The following is a 22,047-nucleotide window of genomic DNA, read 5'->3' as shown; positions in this document are numbered from 1 at the left end:
TGAGCAATTGCCCTGCGCATCATTTGTACATTTCAATCTTTTTATTACTACTGTTGTCATTTTATTAGTGTTATCATTATCATTATTAGTTTCTTCTTTTCTGTTCTATTAAATCGTTCTTATCTCAACCCAGGAGTTTTACTTCTTTTCCTGATTTTCTCCCCCATCCCACTGGATGGGGGGGAGTGAGTGAGCGGCTGCGTGGTGCTTAGTTGCTGGCTGGGGTTAAACCACGACACAGCTAAAAACCTAAAAGGCACAGTCTTTAATCAGAGTAATTTTGCCTGGCAAGTTACATATGCCAGATTTTTCAACATGGGCGTTGATTATGTTTTCCTAACTTGATCAGTGCCTAATTTGAAACTCAGAATTTCAAATTTGATTTCAGAATTCCTAATATTATGAAATAGTTATATTACTTTAATTTCTGATGTTTAAACCACACCTCCCATTTAAATACTGTGGAATAAGAATACTAAATGGTTAGGTTCATCTTGAATTGAAGACTCAAAGAAATGGTTATGCTTTACCTTAATTACCCCATATTTCTTTTCTGTGTCTGTAAAATTAGCACCGATACTAACCCCTACTTCACAGCAGTGTTATAGATAGATTAATTAATGCTTCAAAACAGTTAGATATTATTGATGAGCATGATAGAAGAAACCTTGAGGAAAATGAATAATTCTGCCTTGCAGAGCACAGTTTGAAGGCTATATGAAAAAGGTGTATAGATAAGGCATGAAACCACTTATCATTCAATGACACTAAACAAAATATTGAGTAGCTGCTCAGTTTTGAAACTTTTTGGAAAAGATTTTTGAGATGCCTAGTGCAAGACACCTGAGGTCTGATTTTCAGAATTGTTTAGCATTGGTCTTGATTACTGACAGAAACTGAAGGTGGTTGGCATCCCAGAAAACTTAGCTCAAAAGACTTTTAAATTTAGTGCTGATATATCATTAGATTCTTAAAAAGTCCCAAACTAAAAGACTACTTAAGTCAGCAGTAGGTGTGGGAAAGTGAAGTTCAGTCATCCTTGTTGTCAAGCAAAGTTGATAATTTACATACAGTACTTACCTAGTTATAATGCTCTTTTTTGTTCTCAATTAATGAAAATGTTTAAAATGTTTAAAAAAACTTGTTTAAATCTGGAGACGTAGACTTCAGGTTCATAGCTAACTTTGTACTGCACTTTGTACTTCAGTATTATTTGGCGGCTGTGACTGCTATGTGTGAGCACTAGATCTAGAGCAGTTACTTGGCCAGATCCAAAAAAATGGGTGAAGTACCTTACCTTCAGTGCTTCCACTCCCAAAGCTAAATTCCTGGTACGGTCAGTGGAACATCTTAGGTATCAGAGATCTCTGTTAACCTCCTTCTGTGCTTTCACAGCATCAGAGGTAGGACTAACAGGCTCATTCCTGAAATAAGGTGAAGCAATTGTAGTATTTCCTCTTCTTGTGTTTGTCTCATGGTTAGAATTTTCCTGCAGTTGTAGGAGAGGGAGGGAAGAGGCCTTGAGGCAACAACTCTCATGTCCAAGACAGTACGCTAATCATAGGGCTATAGAAACTCTTTGCTCCTGTTGACACTAGATTGCTCTGCAGCAGATATATGACTTAAAGAACCAGAAGAAGAGCAACCAAGTAAAAGTTTGTTCCCTAGACTCTGGAGGATTTTTCTTTTGTATTATGCAAATGAATAAAAATCAGAAACGATTGTGGAAAGTACAGGAAAGATCCCAAGAATGCTCCATCTCGGAAACTCTAGGCCTTGGCATGTTATGCAAAAAGCATATACTTTGGTAATTCTTCTGAAGGTTGCCTTTGCATACTGTGCTGCATGCTGAGTGCTATGCTGCTCTTACACAGCAGATGCGGTCAGACCACATCTAACTTTTTAGGCCTTTTGAGCAAGGAAGTGTTACGACATTTAATCTTTGAAATGCAAACAGGGTGAGAGACAAATATGTGTTCATCTCAGTCAAGTTCGTGACAATTCTTGCTATAAACATTTTGCAGAACTTGACACCTATGTTTTGTGTTGAAAACACACGGAATATGTAGGATAGGATTTGGCTGTAGGGCATAGACCTCTAAACATCGGCATCTGTATGCGAGCTTGAGTGTCTCATCTCGTATTCTAGTCAAGGGAGATGCATACTCAGTGCAGTTAGTGGAATATGGAGAGTTGCCTACCTGATGTCTCAAAGGAGACCTTTGCGTGTAACTGCCTTCTGAAAAGAGAAACTTTCTGCAATGAAAATAGGTGCATGGCACTTTACATTCAATGCAAGCCACAGCAGAGCACTGAGAATTTACCAGTGTACATAGCTAACAGTATAATAAAAAGGTAATCCTAAAATAGCTTTGTTAAAAAATTATTGAATGTGACAGGGGGTTTTTGCGTAATATATGAATATGCAAAATAATGATTTAAAAACTCTGAAACTCATAGTTCTGTTTTGGCTTCATTGGAAGCTTTGGAGTACTTGTTTATAATTCAAATAAACAGTGTTGTACGGGTATTAACCAGAAGACAAGAATTTATAAACCCAGTGAATTAATGCATATGTGGATAAGAATAAGAAAAATGCACAGCTAAGTCACCCAAGCAGCTTTGTTTTGCTTGGTATAGTGGCAGCATGAGAAAGAATAAGTGTTGAAACTATTCTAGAAATACAGATAGTAACAGACTTAGAGTTTTGTAAAACCAGGTGGTTTAGATATTTTGAGTTTTTCCTACATTAACATGTGTATTCTTAAGATGTATTTCTTGCTGAATTTATAATCCCCATTTGGGGGCAATTAGTATGCTTTTAACGTATTTATTCTGCATTTGCTTATTCTTCTGAATAAAATGTACTAAATGTGGAATGTAAAATATTTATTTGGCTTGATAAATTAAGGTTAGTTAGGAGATGTGATTTTAAATCTTTTTTCTTTGTTTTTAAGGTTCAGCTTTGTTTTTGCTAAAACTTCTGTTTTAATGGAACTTACTTTTTTTTCATAGCAAGCAGTAAAGGAGAATATGAGAAGAAGGGAAGCAGAAGAAAAACAGAGGCGTGCTAAAATAGCTAAGGAGAAAGCAGAAAAAGAAAAACAAGAGAGGCAACAAAAGAAAAAGCGCTTGTTAGAAATGAAAACAGGTAAGTAATGTAGAAAATGCATTTTACCTAGCATTTTACTGGAAATAAAGCTGCTATTGTTTCATTATTTGAATGTGCTATGAGAAAAGACAGAATACATGAATGATTTTCACCAATTAAAGTTTACGGCAAAGAGGTTCTTAAATTTTGTTTTGTTAATGAGCTTCTCTAATTACCTGTTTTCCTCAAGCTATTTTAGAACTCATAATGCTTCTTTGTATTTTTCCATTAGAATATATTAAACCTTGTGTGACCAAGTATAAGTTCAGTTATGCTCAGAAAACTTTATGTTACCTGAGAACAGACATTTTCCAAATCACAAAGCCATTTTCTTTCTTTTTACTAAGGTTACATATTCATTTTTGCTCTTTTATGAGAATAACCTCTTCCTGAAGTAGTCTGGATTTTTCTTTGAGTATGTCAATTGTTATTTCAATAGGTCCCTATTGAAACACCTTAAAAGAAAACTTAGCCATGCATTTTTAAAGTTACTCATTTATGCTGTGTTGTCTTTTGTACCAAAAGAGATGGCAGACAGTGAGATCTCTACTAAAAAAGATGTCTGATGATCTTCTATACTGCTATATTTTATCGTAGACTGAGCTTCTGGAATCCTTCAGAATGATACATGACTTACTGTGTAAATTATTGTGAGCTACTCTCATTTTTTTTCAGAGCAGATCTTGTTAAATAGTTCCCCACTCAAACCCTGGTCAGCACCTTTGGCATAAATGATTATCTGTCTCTTCCATGTTTCATTAATAGCCAGAGTAGGTGTACTTAGTTTCAGAGATTCTTCAGACCAAAAGTCTTTGATTTATTTTCATATGAACATCCATGTCTTGAGGTGTAAGACTAAAGCTTTCACTGAAGGTTGGAAACAAGGTGGCTGCCCTCCAAACACAGGATTTCTAATTCTTTAGAAGTAAATTCAAGACCCAATCAGAAAACTATCAGTGACAATCTTTTTAAAGCCCACAGAAGATAGAGGAGGCTGCAGAAGACTAGGAAGGGGTAAAACCAGTATCTGTATTCATGCATGGTTGGAACCTTTCAAAAGAGGTTAGATATTCTTTTCTCAGGCATGTTGTATGTATGACTGATAGTGCTTTAGATAGAAAATTGATAGTCTTTCAGGGAAAATTAAAGCTCCTCTCAAGTCCTGTTCTTCATAATGTCACGTTCAGGCTTTCCAGGATCTAGGTGCCAATGTTATGGACTTCTGAGTCATATAAACCTACAGCTTCAGCTAACGTAGTGGGGAACTATGTACTTGTCATCTACAGATCAGCTAGGTCATTGAGTAAATAGCTGTTTTGTCTCTTAGTAGCTTGGTTTTTTTATTAAATCATGTAAGTGTACAGAAAGAGGTTTCTTGCTCTTGTTAGCAGCCACTTAAGGTTCAGTCTGGAATGACTGATCTAAGCAACAGCAAATGGGAAAAGATGGTGTTAGGATCACCTGAACCTCATCTTGAGTCTGATATTCACTAAATTGGCCACTGATGGGTTGTTTTTTGTTCTGCAGAGCTCCTTTTAAGGTTTCTTGTGCTTGTTTGCAACATCATTTTAAAAGTCTATTAGAAAACACGAATTCTGGCAGCGGAAAGCACCTGTGGTAGATTTGTTTCTCAGGAATGGCACCAACAACAATACGAAAAGTGAGGTTTTGGGTTTTGTTTGTGTTTTTTGTTTTGTTTTTTTATTTTGGCAGTCTTATGAAAACTATATTTACTAATTGAAGAGGCATAATGTTGCTCTGATTCTGATGGAAGAGTAACATAGACATTCAAAAATTATTTTTTCCTTTTTTTCCCTCTTTTTTTTTTTTTTCCCTAGCCATAACTAGTTCATTGAAAGGTTGTATTCTCATTAAGAATCTGTAAATCAGTCACAAAATATTTACATCTGACTTGCTGACAAATTTCTAACCAGGTCTTCCCTCTATCAAAATACCCAAACCCTCTTGTCTGGAGTGTGACTGTGGAATAACTTATTTTTGCTGCATATCATTTCTTTATATGGTGACTAGATCAGATGTTAGATTTGTAGAAACATTATTTCAATTACTGCTTGAATGAAGTAGCTGAAAACTCATTGATGTCACCATTGCAGAAATTATTTTCTGGAATTCAGAGAGGTGCATACTTGAAGAGGAGAAAAGAATAAAGTATACGTTCTAACTGGTTCTTCAAGATTATTTTTTTTTCCTCAGTGAACATATCATAGTGTACTCTACATCTCCACTCTTCATTTTTGAGTAACATTGCTTTTTAACTGAAAATGACCTGAAGGTTAGGGATGCCTGTGTATCACTGTGGTATATGCCACTTCAGAGTTTCTTAACTGTTTCTCTTAAACTTAAAAAAAAAAACAACAAACCAAAACCCACAACAAGAAAACAAAACAAACAAACAAACAAAAACCACAAAAAAATCACCACCAAAAAATTCTCAATTTCACAGCAGTGCCTTCAGCTGGATGTTTTTCCCTTGCTTAGCTGCTGCTTCTTTTCTTAATGTAAAAGCAGTCTTTTCCCAGTGCTTGAAGTTGTGCTTTTTTTCAGTGACTATTAATTGGCCATTAGTTGACTAGCTTACGGTTCTGGAGCTTCTGTTTTCAGCCTGTGCCCATACCTTTCAAGGCCTGAGCTGCTATCCAGTGCTTAAACAGGATTTCTGTCATCATCCTAAGCTTGTAAATGAGACCAGTGGTTAACAAAACAACACAGACATTTAACCTGTCCTAGATTCTCCTTTGTTCTTGAAGTCCTTTTCTTTGGATTTCTTCAGCTTTCATCTGCTTTTGGAAGTTATTTGAAGAGTAGGGTTTTGTTGCCTATGGTGCCACCTTCAGCTGCATAAGGTAGACAAAAGAGTGATTCACTTCTTCGTATAAAAGTGACCTACATAATACTGCAAAAGTTTTTAGCTATTTGGGGGGTATTCCTGACTTTTTTTGTGTTCACAAAAACTTAAGATCTTAAATATGTACCTAAATATAGTTTTTATTAATATCTATTATTATTAATATCTATTATATTAATACCAAATATGTGAGTTGAGTCAATAAGTTGCATATAGCACATTAAGAGTGTATTATACCAGGTTTGACAAGCACTACATAGATTGTATTAACCCAAACCAAAATTTGATTCTGGATTTAAGGTAACTTCCAATTTTTAGCTTAAACTACTTTGGAACCGGGGCGGGGGGCGATTCCTTTGGGGTGAAAACAATAATTTCATTACTAGTACCTGACATTTATTGCAAACATGAGATCCAAAGTGGTCCTACAATATATCAGCCTTCTCACAAACTGTAATAGTCGTCTTAGCCTATGTTGTGCCTTTGATATACAGGTGACAACTTAGCCATCTAGATCACAGCTTACACTGTCATCCATACCTCTGCATCAGACTGCCTTCGAAATACTGTTACACCATGTTCAGTGTTGATATGATCATTTTCTAAAATTAGATAAATATGTATACTGTGTGATAAATCTTCATACAGTTTTCTGTTTGATTTTTTTATATTTCAGATCTAAATATACCAATATTTTGTAGATTGTGAAATGTGTAGTGTTTTATGAATATGCAGTACAGCATCTTTTAGAAAAACTTAAAATTTTAGGTAGGCTTTATAGTATAAATTTGGATCTCTGCTAATAAGACCATAGATTTTTGTTACTATATGGAATCATTTGACTTACTCTCTTAAAAGTATATTTTTGAGATTTGGCCATGAAGCCAATGTCAGATTTAGATCCCTCTAAATTGTAATTTAAAATTCCCAGTCTGTAGTTTTCATCTTAGATAGCAACACTTAATGTGTCCTGATGATCACAGTTCAAATGGTTCACTGATACAAAATGCTGAGAGTCTTAAGTTTACATAATAAAAATATCAGCTCTATGTTTTCCTTTCAGCTCCATCCTAACTTGAAAAGTATGTGGAATTCAGTAAAAATTTTGAATGTCTAAGCAGGGAATGATATTTGGTATTTTGAAATTTTATGATAGTAAAATCTGTCCTCTAAATACTCTCTACAGAATGATATTCATCATGAGATGCTTTGTCAGTAAGATTGCTTCACTTGCTTCTGTGAAGCCAGTTCAAACTATCATATGCTATCGTTCCAAAGGTAAATAGCCAGTGGAAGGGGATCTTTATGTAAATGCCACTTGTCTGCATACTATTAACATTCAGATACATGCTTTCTCATGCTGTTCGGATTCTCAGTAGAAAGCGCACCAATCAATTATTTTGATCTTATCACAGTGTAAAGAATTCTGTAACTGTGATAACACCAGCTACATTTATTGTAGCATAATTGAGAACTCCATCATTGTGGCATCTTCATTGTGTCTTATTTAGAATACTATTTAAGTAACAAGCCACTTTAATCAGTGGTTATTTACAAAGGCTGCCCGTTCTTACGCAAAAGCAGTGAAATGATGCCAAAATGAGGTCTTAAACATGTGATTTCCAATCTAGAATATTAGTTTGTTTTCAATTGTGTTAGTTTCGCTTTTATCACAACTAACTGGTTTTAAATGCATGTTTCAGTTCATTTAGACAGTTACGGCCTTATTTTCAGTCAATTTTGCAACTTACTTTTGCAGAGGTTTTACATTGTTTATCTGGTTTTGGAAAAAAACATTCATGTCTCACAGACTTGCTAAGAGTGGTTTAGGTTTTGGTTCTTCAAACATTTACTACTTTATTACTGGCTGCTAAGTTGTGCAATGTGAATATTTTCATTAGTTCTGTAGCGTTCTGCAAAACAAAAGGACACCATGGATCCCAGCACTGACAGTTTAAGCAAGGAAAATAGTAAACATAATTAGGTAATTAAAATTCAGATTCCAACAGATAAAATGCTTGCCTTTGGAATAAATTAAAAAAAACTCAAACCTACTTATATTAGTAGGTATCCTCAAAGACCCTATTTTCCCTACCTAGTTCAAGTTCGTAAGGCCTCAATTTTATTAATTTATTCGCATTGGGAGAGGAGAATCAATACTTCTTAATAGTATTCCTTTCCTCTGAGAGGAGTGAAGGACTGCAAATGTCGCAGATTATAAAAATCTGCTCATGTTCCATTACAACTGAGATGACATCAGTACTTTCTAAAATATGTTGATAATTTGTTGTTTTAAAATGTCTGCTGGGCTACTTTCCTAAAAACCACAAGTTTTGGACAATGGTAGGTTTATTGCTAGATTTGGGGCATTTAGGTATATGTTTTGTGCAACTAAATTTACTGTGAAGGGGACAGAATTGCTGACAATGCTATATATGAAGAAATCCTGAGGGTATAATATTAATATCCAACAACTGTTTTGTGTAAGGGCTCTCTTCTCTGGGGAGTTTCCCCTTTTGGAATTTCAAGTGCTCCATTCATCTGGGTTCCTGCCTGGTGGGGATAACTCTTTCCAGTTGTACCATGACTGCCTCCACTTATTCTCAAATTAGACCCTCTTCACCAAGAGGATTCCTGAGGTCACTTTTTATTATTTAAATTTATTCTTAAGGATCACTTTTATTATGAGGCCAGTGGGGAATAAATCTGTTCCGTAATTGTGAGGAGTGTCATTTCTTCCACTTACATTAAATAACAACAAACAGAAAGAACTGTGGGACTTTATAGGGTTGCCTACTCAGTACTTACTCATGTTAATGCTTAGCGGGCAGTAGACAGTAAGGCCATGACAAGCTTGGAGAGTAGATCTAATTTTGCTTTGTCCCCATTTAAAAAAAAAAAAAAAAGTCCTATATATGAGGAACGAGTTGTGACAGACATTGACCACAAATCTATCAGAAAGGAGATGTCACCTGCTATGTCACTAAGTTTGGAGGTTGGTTTTCAGCTGCAATTGTATTGTTTTGACAGTAAAGTATAAATTACTGAGAACAGATGTTCCCTCAGGAATAATTGTCACATTTGTACTTGAGTATGATACAGAAAATGATAAAATACAAGTATGTTGAATTAAAAACAAAAAAAAAATCTGGCCTGAGAAACAATGTGTGATATGTCTGCAGAAGCCACAGCAAAAGAAGAGATACAACAAAACCTTACCAAGTCTCACACTGTAGGATGTTCAGGGAATTGGATGTTTTTAGTGAAAAAAAGTAGAACTGATCTGAATGTATATTAATTAAAACCCAACAACTAATAGTCACAAGTCATGTTCTAACAAGATCTCAAAGGTGCTAAATCTTCTGAAGCATGGAGGTGTAGTTCATGCACTTGTTGGCAACCCATGGGCTCAGAATGCAGCAGCTGTTACTCATTTGTACTAAGTAGTAGCTCCAAAAGAATAAGATGTTTAGAAGAAACAATTATTTTTCTTTCTGAAAATTTTCCTTAGAAGTGGAACCTTTGGAGATACTAGCTGAAAGGCATTTGTGAAACTGAGGTTTACACAAGGCCCCTGGGAAAATAAATAGCAGCTGTATTTGGGCGAGAAAGAAATATTCAAAACAAACAACTGTCAAAAAAATTAAGGGTCATTAAAGTAATGTCTGTAGATAAACATTCTTTTACGACTTTTCATTTATGTTGTAGCAGTAAAATTTCTAAATAAATGTGAAAAGAATGCCACAAACTTAAAATGGCATTACCATGAAAAAAAAATTACAATCTGTGGAGCCATCTTTGGGATTAAGAGCTCTAACATTTATGCAGACAGTAGGTTTTGGTTTGAGAAAGCATTTCCTACTCGAAATACTACCTCGCATCTCCTCCGTAAGGAGGTAGACATCAGAGTCCTCTTTCAACTCTCACTCCTGCTATGTGTAAATGCTTTTATTCTTTTTGTTTTTTCTGAATCATCAAAAGTTTCTTCTCTCAAGTTGCAGAGGAGGGGAGGAATAAATATCCTTACCAAAGCATTAGAGGGTATGCTTTTTTTTTCTTTCCTTGGTCCAAGGTTGTAAAAGAGCCAAGAACCTCCTCTGTCATTGTTGGAAAGCTAGCAGAAGGGAGGGTCATGGCTCTGACTCTTCCTTCAGACTGAGTCTGCGGCTGCTTCTGTTTCTGTGCTGTTCACTATGATGCTTATCTTCACTCAGCAGTACCTCAGTGGTCGTACAGAAGTACAGTCTTGTTACTGCATACCAAAATATTCTTGCTCTGAAGCTTGCTGACAGAAGTTACTTGATTCCTCTGGCAGCTTCCATCCATTGAAAGCTATTAAATGCAAATACAAAGTCTTTGAATCACAAACTGCTGGAGACCAAAAGACCATTCTAGAAATGTCATTACATATTTATCCTGTCCTTTTTATAGATGTTTGCTATTGACTACTAGTGCACGAAGGATGCAGGGCTAGGTGGACCTTTGATCTGATCCTCCTGAGTATTCTTGTGCATTTATAGCCACCCAAATAAGAAGGGTCTTGCCCACCCAAACCTATCTGGAAGCTTTCCTTTGACTAAGCTCAGTCATGTAACCCAGGCAGAACTTCTATCACTCCATGAGTGAGAAATTATATAACTTTTAAATTTCCTTCAGCCACTCATCTCTGTAGCACAACTGTCAGTATGAGTGATCGTTGTGTATATTTTCTGATTTATCTGTTGTGTATAAATTTGAACGGAAATACTAATGTCTTTTCCTGTGCTTAATGAACTCCTTCAGAGGTACACGGCTCCCTGGAGCTTAAGTCACTCAACACTATACCATTGCTAAATCTTTCCTCTTGTGATGTTGTTCAGAGGTCCTTCAATTTTTACTCAGATGGAGACCTTTAGTCAGGTGAGCATTGCTTTGCAGGCTGTACTGGTCGAAATCAATCATTATACAAAAAAACCATACAGGACTTTTTATGATGTCTTGAAAGTAAAGATACAATGTTAGCAGCGTTAAAACATGTATCTTTCTCCTTCACCTTGTGTGAACAGTCTGGAAAAATCTCTGCTGTCACTGTCCCAAGCCTGGTGTTCACTTGCCTCAGAAATTTTCGTACATTAAGGCACAAGCAGTGACGTAGCTAAACCTGAAAGAAGGCTGCGAAGGGATTAAATTTCACTTGATCAAAAACTGGGTACATTATATCTGACCTAAATTATATCCTGAACTGAAGGGAAAAAAAAGCAGTTTATATTCTAGTCAAGAATAAAAAAATTATTAATTCTGGTAATTACTGAATTGTGAGATCAGGACTTAATTCTTCAGAGAAGAAAAACAAATCCAATAGCTTCAGCACTCCAAGTTTGTTTTTAAGTTATGTAAAAGCTTGAGTGCTGCCATGGAGTTACTTCAAAGATCATATAATTAAAGTCTTTGCTAATTCAGATAACTTGACGAGTAGCCCTTGAGTTTTTGCATCCTTTTCCTTCTGTTATATGAAGGAATATGAAATATTAATTAATATGAAATATTAAGGTCTGTTTTTAATGTATACATTTGTCCAAATTGTGCAGTTTTCATTTCAGATGAGGCTTAGTATTCAGAGGTTGGCTTTAGGAGCTGATCTTTTCCATTACTTACAGTGTAACAAAAAAGCTGTATGTAATTCCAATGCCATAAATAGATCCCAGTGGAAAAATGACAGTCGAAGTCCCTGTAGATAAATCTCTTAAGTGTACAGACTGAGTAGGTGACATCAGCAGAAACCATGCTAAAGAATTCTTGGTTTGTTTTTTCTGAAGCTCATTAGTATTTCCTTCATAAAAAAAAAAACTACCAAATTTTTTTTTTTTTTTTTTTTTTTTTGAGAAGAGTAGCTGACTAAAGCTTTGATTGCTTGAAAGAGGAAATAGACATATTATTATATCTTTTTCTCCTGGTAAAGTGAACTTCTGGAGTCTTAGTGTTGAGTATGATGTTTCGGTTTATATTGGACAGATGCAGGGGAACTGTAAAAATGAAACATTTTTCATCCAAAGTAATCTTGTTGCACCACTCTTATTTTAAAACCATGTTGCTAATGATATTTGTGATTCTATCATGTCAGTGGACTGTTGCTCCTGGAATTATGGTATATATCATTTGTTCCTTAATAAGTACATAAAATGCAGGAGTCATTACTAACTGCAGTATCTGTTGCTATCATCATAAGACATATTAAATTTGTACTGTAAAGCTCATGATACTCAGTGCACTAAAGAAGAAGGGTCTTTAATATTCTTAACATTTTTAAAGACATAATTATGAAATTAGGTAGTTTATATCTGACATGGCACTGAAATGTCAAGGGCAAAACTTCCAAGCTATTTTGGCAAGTTTACTTCTGCTTTAGATGGTATTTAAAAGACAGTCGTATGAGTTTTAATTAGGTATGATATTAAAAAGTGTTTGAATCTCCTATTCTGCAATTGAAGGAAAAGAGATCATTTGAATCATAAAAGGGTATATTTCTCAAAGGAATTATTGTGGGCTATGTAGCTATCTGCAAGCCAACTGGATTACTAGTTCTAGGATGTCAAAAGATTGATACACTTGACTAATTAGGAAGCCAGTTGGGACTGGTGACAGCAGACTGCAGCAGCTTGTGAAAGCCGATTGAAAGGTCCCATAGGAAGTGTTAATATTGAACAATATTTGTGACTCTTATACTATCACTGTAGCAATGTTGTATGCAGTTCTCCCAGGGCAATTTAAAAGATTTCTAAAATACTGCATGGTGCACTTGCATTTCTTAAACTTTCCATTATATGAACTTGGACCGTATTATAGATAGTATGCGTATTGATAGCTAGCTGTGTAACTTCATAGAAGGTGTCACAGTCAACTGTTGATGTAGGCATCAAAAAACAGAATTTGGAGCCTAACTGAAGGTGTAGGAGTCTGAAAAACAGGCTTTCCGCATGTTTTAGGTACATAGATTAGTAACTATGAATGTTTTTATTTGCAGTGGTTAAGTTTTTTCAATACATCCATGCATACAGGAAAACTACTAGAGGAGTTTTTAAATTCAAGTTTCTGTATACTCCATTTATTCTTCTGTTAACTGTTTTGCATGTCAATGGAAGCACTAATCTATAATTCAGTTTGTGACTACAGTATGTTTCAGATAAGTGTGAAAAACAGATAGTACCCATAAATATGTTACAGCTATGCTACAAAAAGTTGTGGTTTTGCAGTATTTCTATTCCATTATTTTAAATCTTTTTTTATTTATTTGATGGGTCTTTTTATAGTATAGCAGATTATGCACCAGGATTTTTTTCTACTGAAAAATGTTAAGTTTTTGAAATAACTATGAAATCCGTAGTAGTCTTGGATAGGCTTAAAAGGAAAGAGATGACATGCTGAAATAGGATTGAAATTTTTCTTCTGTTATTCCTACTTCTTAAAACAAGGCTTATGAACTCTTTTCCATAAACATTTATGGTATCATTTTGGGGACTGTGATATTATTCAACCTTTTCTGAATTGCTGTTACCCAAAATGCTTATAAACTTCCCTCCAGCATTCCTGTACCTCAATATAACTAATGCCTTGGCCTCAAAATTTCTTCAAGCATCTCTTTGGTTTGAAACTATTCACTGAGTGTTTTCATTCCAGACACGAGTATTTTAGAGAACTGCATGACAACAGATGGAGAAAGGAAAGGGTTTTTTTAAAACAAAAAATAAACAAACAAACAAAACAACAACAACAAACCCAGGAAGCTGAATAAATAATCTGAGTTATTTTTTGTAAGGTATGTTCCAAGCCCTTTTAATAGCTGTGATAGTCCATTAGTCATAAGAGAGCAAACTTCAGCATAATAAAGCATGTTATACCAAACACAAAGCAAGAGGAAAAAAAAAAAATTTGTATTTCAGTCTTCATTTTTATTCTGTATCTGCCATGCACTGTACAGAAAACAAATTTACTTAAAAGTTATGCAAAATTATAAAGTATTTGCTAATTTTCCCCTATTTCTTTTTGTGTATAGCTCTCTTGTGTAATGTTGTTAACTAGTCTGGTAGTACAGAGTATAGAGAAAAGAGAAGAACTAAGGGTTACTGTTCCCTGGGTAAAACAGTGGCTGGATGGCTGGGCCCAAAGGGTCATGGTGAATGGAGTTAAACCCAGTTGGTGCCTGGTCACAAGTGGTGTTCCCCAGGGCTCAGTACTGGGTCCAGTTCTGTTTAATACCTTTATCAACGATCCAGATGAGGGGATCAAGTGCACCCTCAGTAAGTTTGCAGACACCACCAAGTTGGGAGGGAGGGTTGATCTGCTGGAGGGTAGGAAGGCTCTCCAGAGGGATCTGGACAGGCTGGATCGATGGGCTGAGGCCAATTGTATGAGGTTCAACAAGGCCAAGTGCCGGGTCCTGCACTTGGGTCACAACAACCCCACGCAGCGCTACAGGCTTGGGGAAGAGTGGCTGGAAAGCTGCCCGGTGGAAAAGGACCGGGGGGTGCTGGTCGACAGCCGGCTGGATATGAGCCAGCAGTGTGCCCAGGTGGCCAAGAAGGCCAATGGCATCCTGGCCTGTATCAGAAATAGTGTGGCCAGCAGGAGCACGGAGGTGATCGTCCCCCTGTACTGAGCACTGGTGAGGCCGCACCTCGAGTCCTGTGTTCAGTTTTGGGCCCCTCACTGTGGGAAAGACATGGAGGTGCTGGAGCGTGTCCAGAGAAGGGCAACCAAGCTGGCGAGGGGCCTGGAGCACAAGTCTGATGAGGAGCGGCTGAGGGAGCTGGGGTTGTTTAGTCTGGAGAAAAGGAGGCTGAGGGGAGACCTTATCACTCTCTACAACTACCTGAAGGGGGGTTGTTAGCAAGGTGGGGGTCAGTCTCTTTTTCCAAGTTGTACCAGGGAAGGTTATCAAGCATTGGCACAGGCTGCCCAGGGAAGTGGTGGAGTCACCATCCCTGGAGGGATTTAAAAGACGTGTAGATGTGGCACTTAGGGACATGGTTTAGTGGTGGACTTGGCAGTGTTAGGTTAATGGTTGGATTTGTTGATCTTAAAGGTCTTTTCCAACCTAAATTATTCCATGATTCTAAGGGTGTTCTCAGATTACAGTTTTGTTGTTTTAAGGACATCTTGGGAGAGCAGGAAATCAAATACTACAAGGAAGGAAGAGGATTCTCCTTAGAGGATATCTTGAGGAAATTCCAAAAATTAAACCAGTATCACCTTCTAAACACAAATATACATGTAGAATTAGCAGAAATTAAAGAATGGGTAAAAATGCAAGCAAAAGGAACAGAAGTGCCAACTAAATGCAATTTGTAATACAATTGGACAAAATGAGAATTTAAAATAAATTATTTTGGTCCTTCTGTAAATAACAAAGTAGTTGCTGGTGTAATAGAGAAAATGACAAAAAAGTTTATGAAAATCTAATTTAAATTTGAGTCAATGTTAGGGAACATCTGTCATGAGATTTACATATGTTTATGTGTGTATTTCTATAGATTTTTTTGAATATATAAATATAAACTTACAATTTTATGAGGAGATTACTGCTATGTGACTTTAAGTTACATTTGAAGGACATTTTTCTTTATTTTGTGAACAGGAAAGCTCAAATTTTATGCCTCTTTTTGTTATGCTTTCCTCTTCTGCTTTTAAATGATATCCAGGCTTAGGGTTCTCAGAAGCTAAATTAGATTCAAGTCTTGACATAGCGGTAGAAAATGAAAGCAAAAATGTTGTTTCTAGAATGTTGTATTCATGATTTGGCCCTTGCTGATTTGACGGTACTTTTCCAGACCTTCCTCTCTGCAACTTTGAGCTTTTTTGGTCTGAATTATTTTTGTTGCCCTTGAAACCACTTACCTTAGAAAGATGCTAGAATGCTTTAAAGCTTAGTGAAAGAAGGAATTTATTTAAAGGAGGGAAACAAATAGAAATAGTGTTGGAAAGCAAGATTTCCCATAATAATTTTGCCTCGTATTCAGGTCTAGAAGGTTGCCTTACTTCCTTACTTGTAGTCCAGCACTTTCAGAATTCCTTAAATTGGTGGTGTGGCATCTCGTTATACCCATCAGCTAGTTTAGATCCTGATTTGAATATTCACTGTTAGCAATAACTGCAGAATCATGTGATGTGTCTAACTGTATCCAAGGTGCGTGTTGACCTGGGGAGTTTTGCCCAGTGAGGCATAATGAGATTTCTATCATGTAATTCTTTATTCCTCTGTGGTGATTTTTTGTCATATAGTAAATCCCTGGAGTTATGTTCTTTGTCCTCCCAGGCATAGACACAAGGGCTTAACAAGGTTCAAAAATCTAACATTTTCTGATGTGTTTATTTGAGGAAATACAAGTAGAGCGTATAATGCTTGCATTTAGTTATAATCTCAAAGTAACATTGATAATTCTTTCAGGGGATATTATAAATACATGTGTAATGCGGTGAGTAGAATTTTCCTGAACTACATCAATTATTTAATATTGGCCAGAGGTTATTAAATACGAAGAGAAAATGGCTTTTGATTAAAGCTACCTGTGGATATTCCTCTGTATCCTATCCAGTCCAATATTGTTCACTCAGCTTCCTGCTGAGAAACAATTTCAACTTTTTATAACAATAACTGAAATGATCTCTTGTCTAATATAGCAAATCATTTAAGTGACAGCTGACATGAAACTGATTATTTACAGTTGCAAAAGGGTACTGAAATGAAAATATGAGTGAAAAGACATTTCACTTAAAACTATGCTGGACTCTCAGTATAGAGAAAGAGGAATGTGAAATGAATCGATTAAAATTTGGCCTAGAAGACCAAATCTGTTGTGATTAATTGCAAGAGAGCTATTTGTGAATGTTAAAACCCTGGTCTAAGTTTGAAATAAATAGTTTTAGTAATACCATTAATAGCTTTTATTGTTGTTGTTTATTGTTATTATTATTTATGCTTTGATACTGCTATGGTAACCTAGAAGGTTCCTTCTCTCCTTTACAGAAGGTGAGGAGACTGGAGTGATGGATAGCCTATTGGAGGCCTTGCAATCAGGTGCAGCTTTTCGAGACCGAAGGAAAAGGACACCAAGGTCTAAAGGTGAATTTTCTATTTTACATTTTGTTTTCCAGAGAAAGTTAAAAGCATTATGGGTCCAGTGCTCTAGAACTTAATTGTGTTTCATTCTTTCTTGCAATGACAACTTTCAGGGATATTCAGGCTGTTTTGCTGATGTCAGTAGCACTTTGGAGATTAATTTACTGAACTTAGCATAGCCTGGTTATTATGACACGACTCTTCAATGCAGCCACATGTACTTTAACTTTTTAGGGTTTATAGTTGCATGGGGGAAGTAAAAGTCATCTTGCCCCATAATTGAGTCAAATTATTTCACTGGTATGTAACTATCACTTTACTTATAGAAATATCTAACTTCTAAATAATTCTACTTAGTAATGTTGTTATAATACTCCAGTAACTTTCAAAGGTGTGTTTTATTTCCATTGTTTCCTTGCTTTTGCAGACGTACCACAAAATCTCAGTCCAACTACACAGCGGCCTGTGCTGAAAGCTTGTAACCATGGTAATGAACCATATTCATGAATTGCATGCTCTTCTTAACTTAGCTTATGTAGTTGATCTGTGCTTTCAAAAGACTGCTGTGATTTTTTCAGTCTTCTACATTAGTGGAATACTGAAACCATATCAGAACCTGCTTTTTAAGAATCACCTGAATATTGCATTCCGAAACTATACTTACTGATTACTTTGCAAAGCTCTTCTATCTTTTGGGGGGGGGTATTTATTTAAAGCTTGGTTGTATTTTTAAATGTAGTACTTTTATAATCCTTAAGAACAATTATGCAAGGATTTTTTAATGGATTGTGGAACTATAATAGAAAGCAGAGATTGTGGAACATTTTAAATGTTACTAAGTGTGATACCGAATCACAGAACTTTTTGCATTCATTCTGTTTGTCTTTGTTTTCTTGATACTATAGCTGGAATGGTTTAAGCTATCATTTAGCAGTATAATTCAAAAGTCAAGGTGTGTCAGCAAAGTAAAAGTAAATTAATCAGTTATTTCATGGCAAAACATTTCTCCAAATTTTGAGCATGAGTCTTATGCATATGTTTATTTATAAACTCCTGAATTATCTCACTGTAATCAGTAGGACTTGCTCATATGTGAAAAGTAACAATGAGGGCGTGGGTGCCTGTTAGCTTTGTTTGTTAGACAATCTGCAGAATATTATTATATTACCTGTGTTTTAATTAAGCTTGAGAAGTCCAGAGTGACTGTTTTCAGTGACTTATAACTAGTGGTCTCAGGAAAAAGGTTATGTAAGTAGTACCTCCATTAAAGAATAATTTTCTTTGAAACTTAAAGAAAAAAAAAATCTCAGTTTTTAAGATGGAATGCGTTATCCTTTGATATTTAAGTATCATCCAATTGTTGATATTAATTGTACCTCATGTTTAAGTGTTTATTTCTTAAATGTCTGTAGCAAAAAATGAATGTACAGAATTTGGCATTATTAAACATAAAATTAAAGAAATTAGAGCTGGAAGGACAGTTTAAAGATAATTCACTTATAGGAATTGGCTCAAAAAAGAATCAAATATATTTGACAGGTGCTTGTCTGGCACATAACATATCGATATTTGAATAATGACTACAGAGCACATCTGAATTTATCCTCTAAGTGTTTCTGCTTTTAAGAACAATCATGTGAATATTGCTTCTTTTCAACCCATTCTATCTATCTGGCTGTCTGTGGACAGACAGTGTAGTTTCCAGTTTTCAAACTAACTGCATTTGCACAAACATTAGGACCATGTTTTATGTTTCAGGTTGTTAACAAAACACCCAAAACAAACTAAAACAAAAACAAGCAAACAAACAAACAAAAAACCCCAACAAAAACCCAAACAACCCAGGATTTTAATTCTGCAAAATCATAGTCTAACCCAGGGACTAATTTGTACATCAGATGGGTATAATTTGATACTGATAATTTGTTTTTACCAGTCAGTTTTTCTGTAGAGCATTTTGAGACAGTCTGATTCTAAGACATTTTAAAATGAATTCAGCTTTTCTTTCACCTGTCTTGTTAGCTCAGGAACAGGATAATACAACTCTGAGCTTGCTTTTAAGGAATTCATTAGTATGTTTTTGATTTGTTAACACTTGTCACAATATCTACATGTTACATCTTCCTATCTTGAGCCAAACAGAGCACTAAACTTGGTGTAGATTATGGTGAGTTCACTTATCAAAGTCTTTTTCATTTTTTGATAGAAATGTATGGTCATTAGTTGCTTAGAGTTCAGCTTTGAGGTGATTTTTTTTTTTTTTTTTTCCCCCTGTTCAAAGTCTGCATAGGTAAGTTGAGATTTGTTATTGGGAAATCAGAAATTATGTAGGCTGCATACTATCTGGAATGAATACTAGACCCTGAGTATTGAAGTTCATTTTTAGATAATAATAACCTCACTAAAGTTAACAATGTGGCCAGTCAAAGCAAGAATTATAATGGTAAAGTTTCTTTAATTTTCTGTTTCTGAGTTCAACAATATATAATGTCAGGGTTTTTTCAGTATTATCGTCTGTATCATTTTTTCTTGGACTTCATATCTAATATAGTTACATATGCAATAATCTCTTCTTTCTATGCATATGTGTATAATAAGTGATGAATACTGTATATAATGGTTTATTACATATAAACTGTATAAGCAAGAAGTCTGTGATTTCAGCCCACTTGAGAAAAATTGGGATATGTCATTAGACAGAAGTATTGGCTTGGTCTTTCAGTGATTTCCTGTTTTTCCCAACCTAAAATTTCAAATGGATGCTAGATTTTGTATCATGGCAAAAAAGCCACTGGCTTAATCTAAGCTTAAAATATGTGGAGACTGATAAAAGCCCTCAAGCAGCAATTCAAGCACTTTCCTTTTTTGCTTCTGTACTGGTTTTGGCTGTGGGTTAACTGGTAACTGGTTTGGTTACTGCTTATTCTGCTGAGACTAACAGATTCACTTGTAGTAGATGTACTTTATTAATACACACTGCAGATTCATACCTAGGATGAACTTCTTTGACTCATCATGCAGTCAGAAAGAATTACAAGCCATGACTTGAAATGTCTGTCCTCTGAATCATTCAGAGTGTAGCAATCTCTTTTGGGCAGGTGCCATCAAATTCTAGCTAATCTTTTCAGTTTCAAAACAAAACAAAAACAAGCAAATGAACAAAAATTGCTTTAGTCTTTAGCATTAAAGATATTTCTCTAAAAAAAGTGGAATACAAATCAGACCCAAGCGCAGATGGGAACTAGAGAGTAGTGGCTCCGTGTCTCACAGGGGATGGCAAGGGAGAGAAATACAGCCAGAATGCACGCTTTCTCCATAGCTGTAATATAAATGGAAGAAGGAAGGAAATCTCTCTAACCATTGCCATTGTCATCCTCAGTACAGTACTGCTCAAGGTACCAAACTATCACTTGCTCCTGAGGCTAAGCCAAGCCAATCCCTATAAAACACAATAATACAGAGGAGCAAGGCAATGCTACTTAGCTGTAGAACTAAGAACTGAAATTGTTTCCTTTAACTAAATGGACTGCTTAAAAAAAAAAAAAAGAGGAATAGTACCTTTAGTGGAATGCTAGCCATTGGTTGGCCATTTTTCTCTTCATTATCTGTTGAGCTCCCAAGAAAGCTCTGGTAGTGTTCAGCTGATATTTCTGGTTAAGAAGGAGTACTGGTTCTTATGCTGTATCCCAGGGCAGCCTCTTGGGTGTGTTATTTTATTTTTAGTCCTACTGCACTCTTCCTTTATTGAACAGATTGCCTCTTTCTAATATGGTATGTGTTTTTTGTCAAGTCTAAATCTACTCTATTTCTGTGATCAGAATTACCAATTGTATTTTTTTCTGCTTGTGACAAGGCCCATCAAGTCAGATAATTTCTTGCTGAGGAAAAGCCCTGCTGCATAACTTATAAAAATAATATAGATTTGGAATTGCTAGATCTTGGAAATGTTCTAACACCTTAAGAATACAAATCATTGTCACTAGATTTTTGTTGACATAGGTAGGATTGGTATATTTATTTCCTTTGTTTCCATTCATAGTGCTTTGTATTATTCAATTAACAACTCAATTACTTATATGTTCAAAAATACCTGTTAATGTTACAGTTTGCTTTAACTGCAAAGAGCCATAAATTGCAGTAAATATTGTGGTATATGCTTTTGCTGCAATTCCCATTCAGAGCACCGTATGACACAAGCAGAGTATTAGTATAGTTTTAGCGTTGTACTTTGGTAAGGTTTTGGTTCAATAGCATCTAACAGGGGAGCTTTTTTATTTTATTTAGGGAGCAGAAGAAAGCACTTAATTTTCAATGATCAGGATTTTGCACATTAGAAGATCATTTCAAGCAGCTAATAGCTATGGCTGATCTGAGTTTATCAATTATTTACAACAACAGTCAAGGCATATTTGCAGCTTGCACATTTATTTCAAGCTAGTTAACTTCAAATACACATAGCAGCATATCCAAGGCAGCACAGAGCCCACTGCAGCACAAAAAGCTGCATTATTCACTAACTTTTCGGTCAGGCTTTGCAACCTGCATCAAGTTCTCTGCTGCTATGGCTACACATTTATTTGCAGTAACATTAGCCAAGGTAATGTTATCTGAAATGCATGAATACAAATTTGAGATGCAGCTTTGATTGCATGTATTTATATCTCAAATGCAGCAGAAGTTGTTCTTCTTTACAAGTGATTGTATTCAAAATGCTGTGAGTAAAGAAAAGCTATAATAAAATGGAAGTAAAAAAATACAGATTGCTTTTTGTGACTGCAAAGGTTGAAAGAAATCTTTTTGTTGCAATGAGTAAATGGGTTGTGGACTATACTTCCAAAGGTAAAAATAAGGTCTTGTTTCTATATTCAAATCAAACCTCCATGGTAAGTGATAGTCATAATTACTATAGCTGTTTGTTCATAAATCTATAAACAATCA

General features: G+C 35.5%; 1 protein-coding gene across 1 annotated transcript in view; it reads left to right on the top strand.

Annotated features, from left to right (window-relative positions):
- The window catches only part of DIAPH3 (diaphanous-related formin 3), a 235,852-nt gene that overhangs the window by 158,573 nt on the left and 55,232 nt on the right, over positions 1 to 22,047 (top strand). The window contains exons 24-26 of the mRNA XM_010575244.1: positions 3,016 to 3,151; positions 17,017 to 17,112; positions 17,537 to 17,596. Coding sequence (XP_010573546.1) covers positions 3,016 to 3,151; positions 17,017 to 17,112; positions 17,537 to 17,596 — 292 coding nt within the window. The remainder of the gene's footprint in view (positions 1 to 3,015; positions 3,152 to 17,016; positions 17,113 to 17,536; positions 17,597 to 22,047) is intronic.

The sequence above is a fragment of the Haliaeetus leucocephalus genome, unplaced genomic scaffold (genome assembly GCF_000737465.1).
Source record: "Haliaeetus leucocephalus isolate CR32 unplaced genomic scaffold, Haliaeetus_leucocephalus-4.0 Scaffold462, whole genome shotgun sequence".
Classification (NCBI taxonomy): Eukaryota; Metazoa; Chordata; class Aves; order Accipitriformes; family Accipitridae; genus Haliaeetus; species Haliaeetus leucocephalus.
The sequence above is the reverse complement of the archived record's forward strand: the minus strand, read 5'-3'. Positions and strand labels throughout refer to the sequence as shown.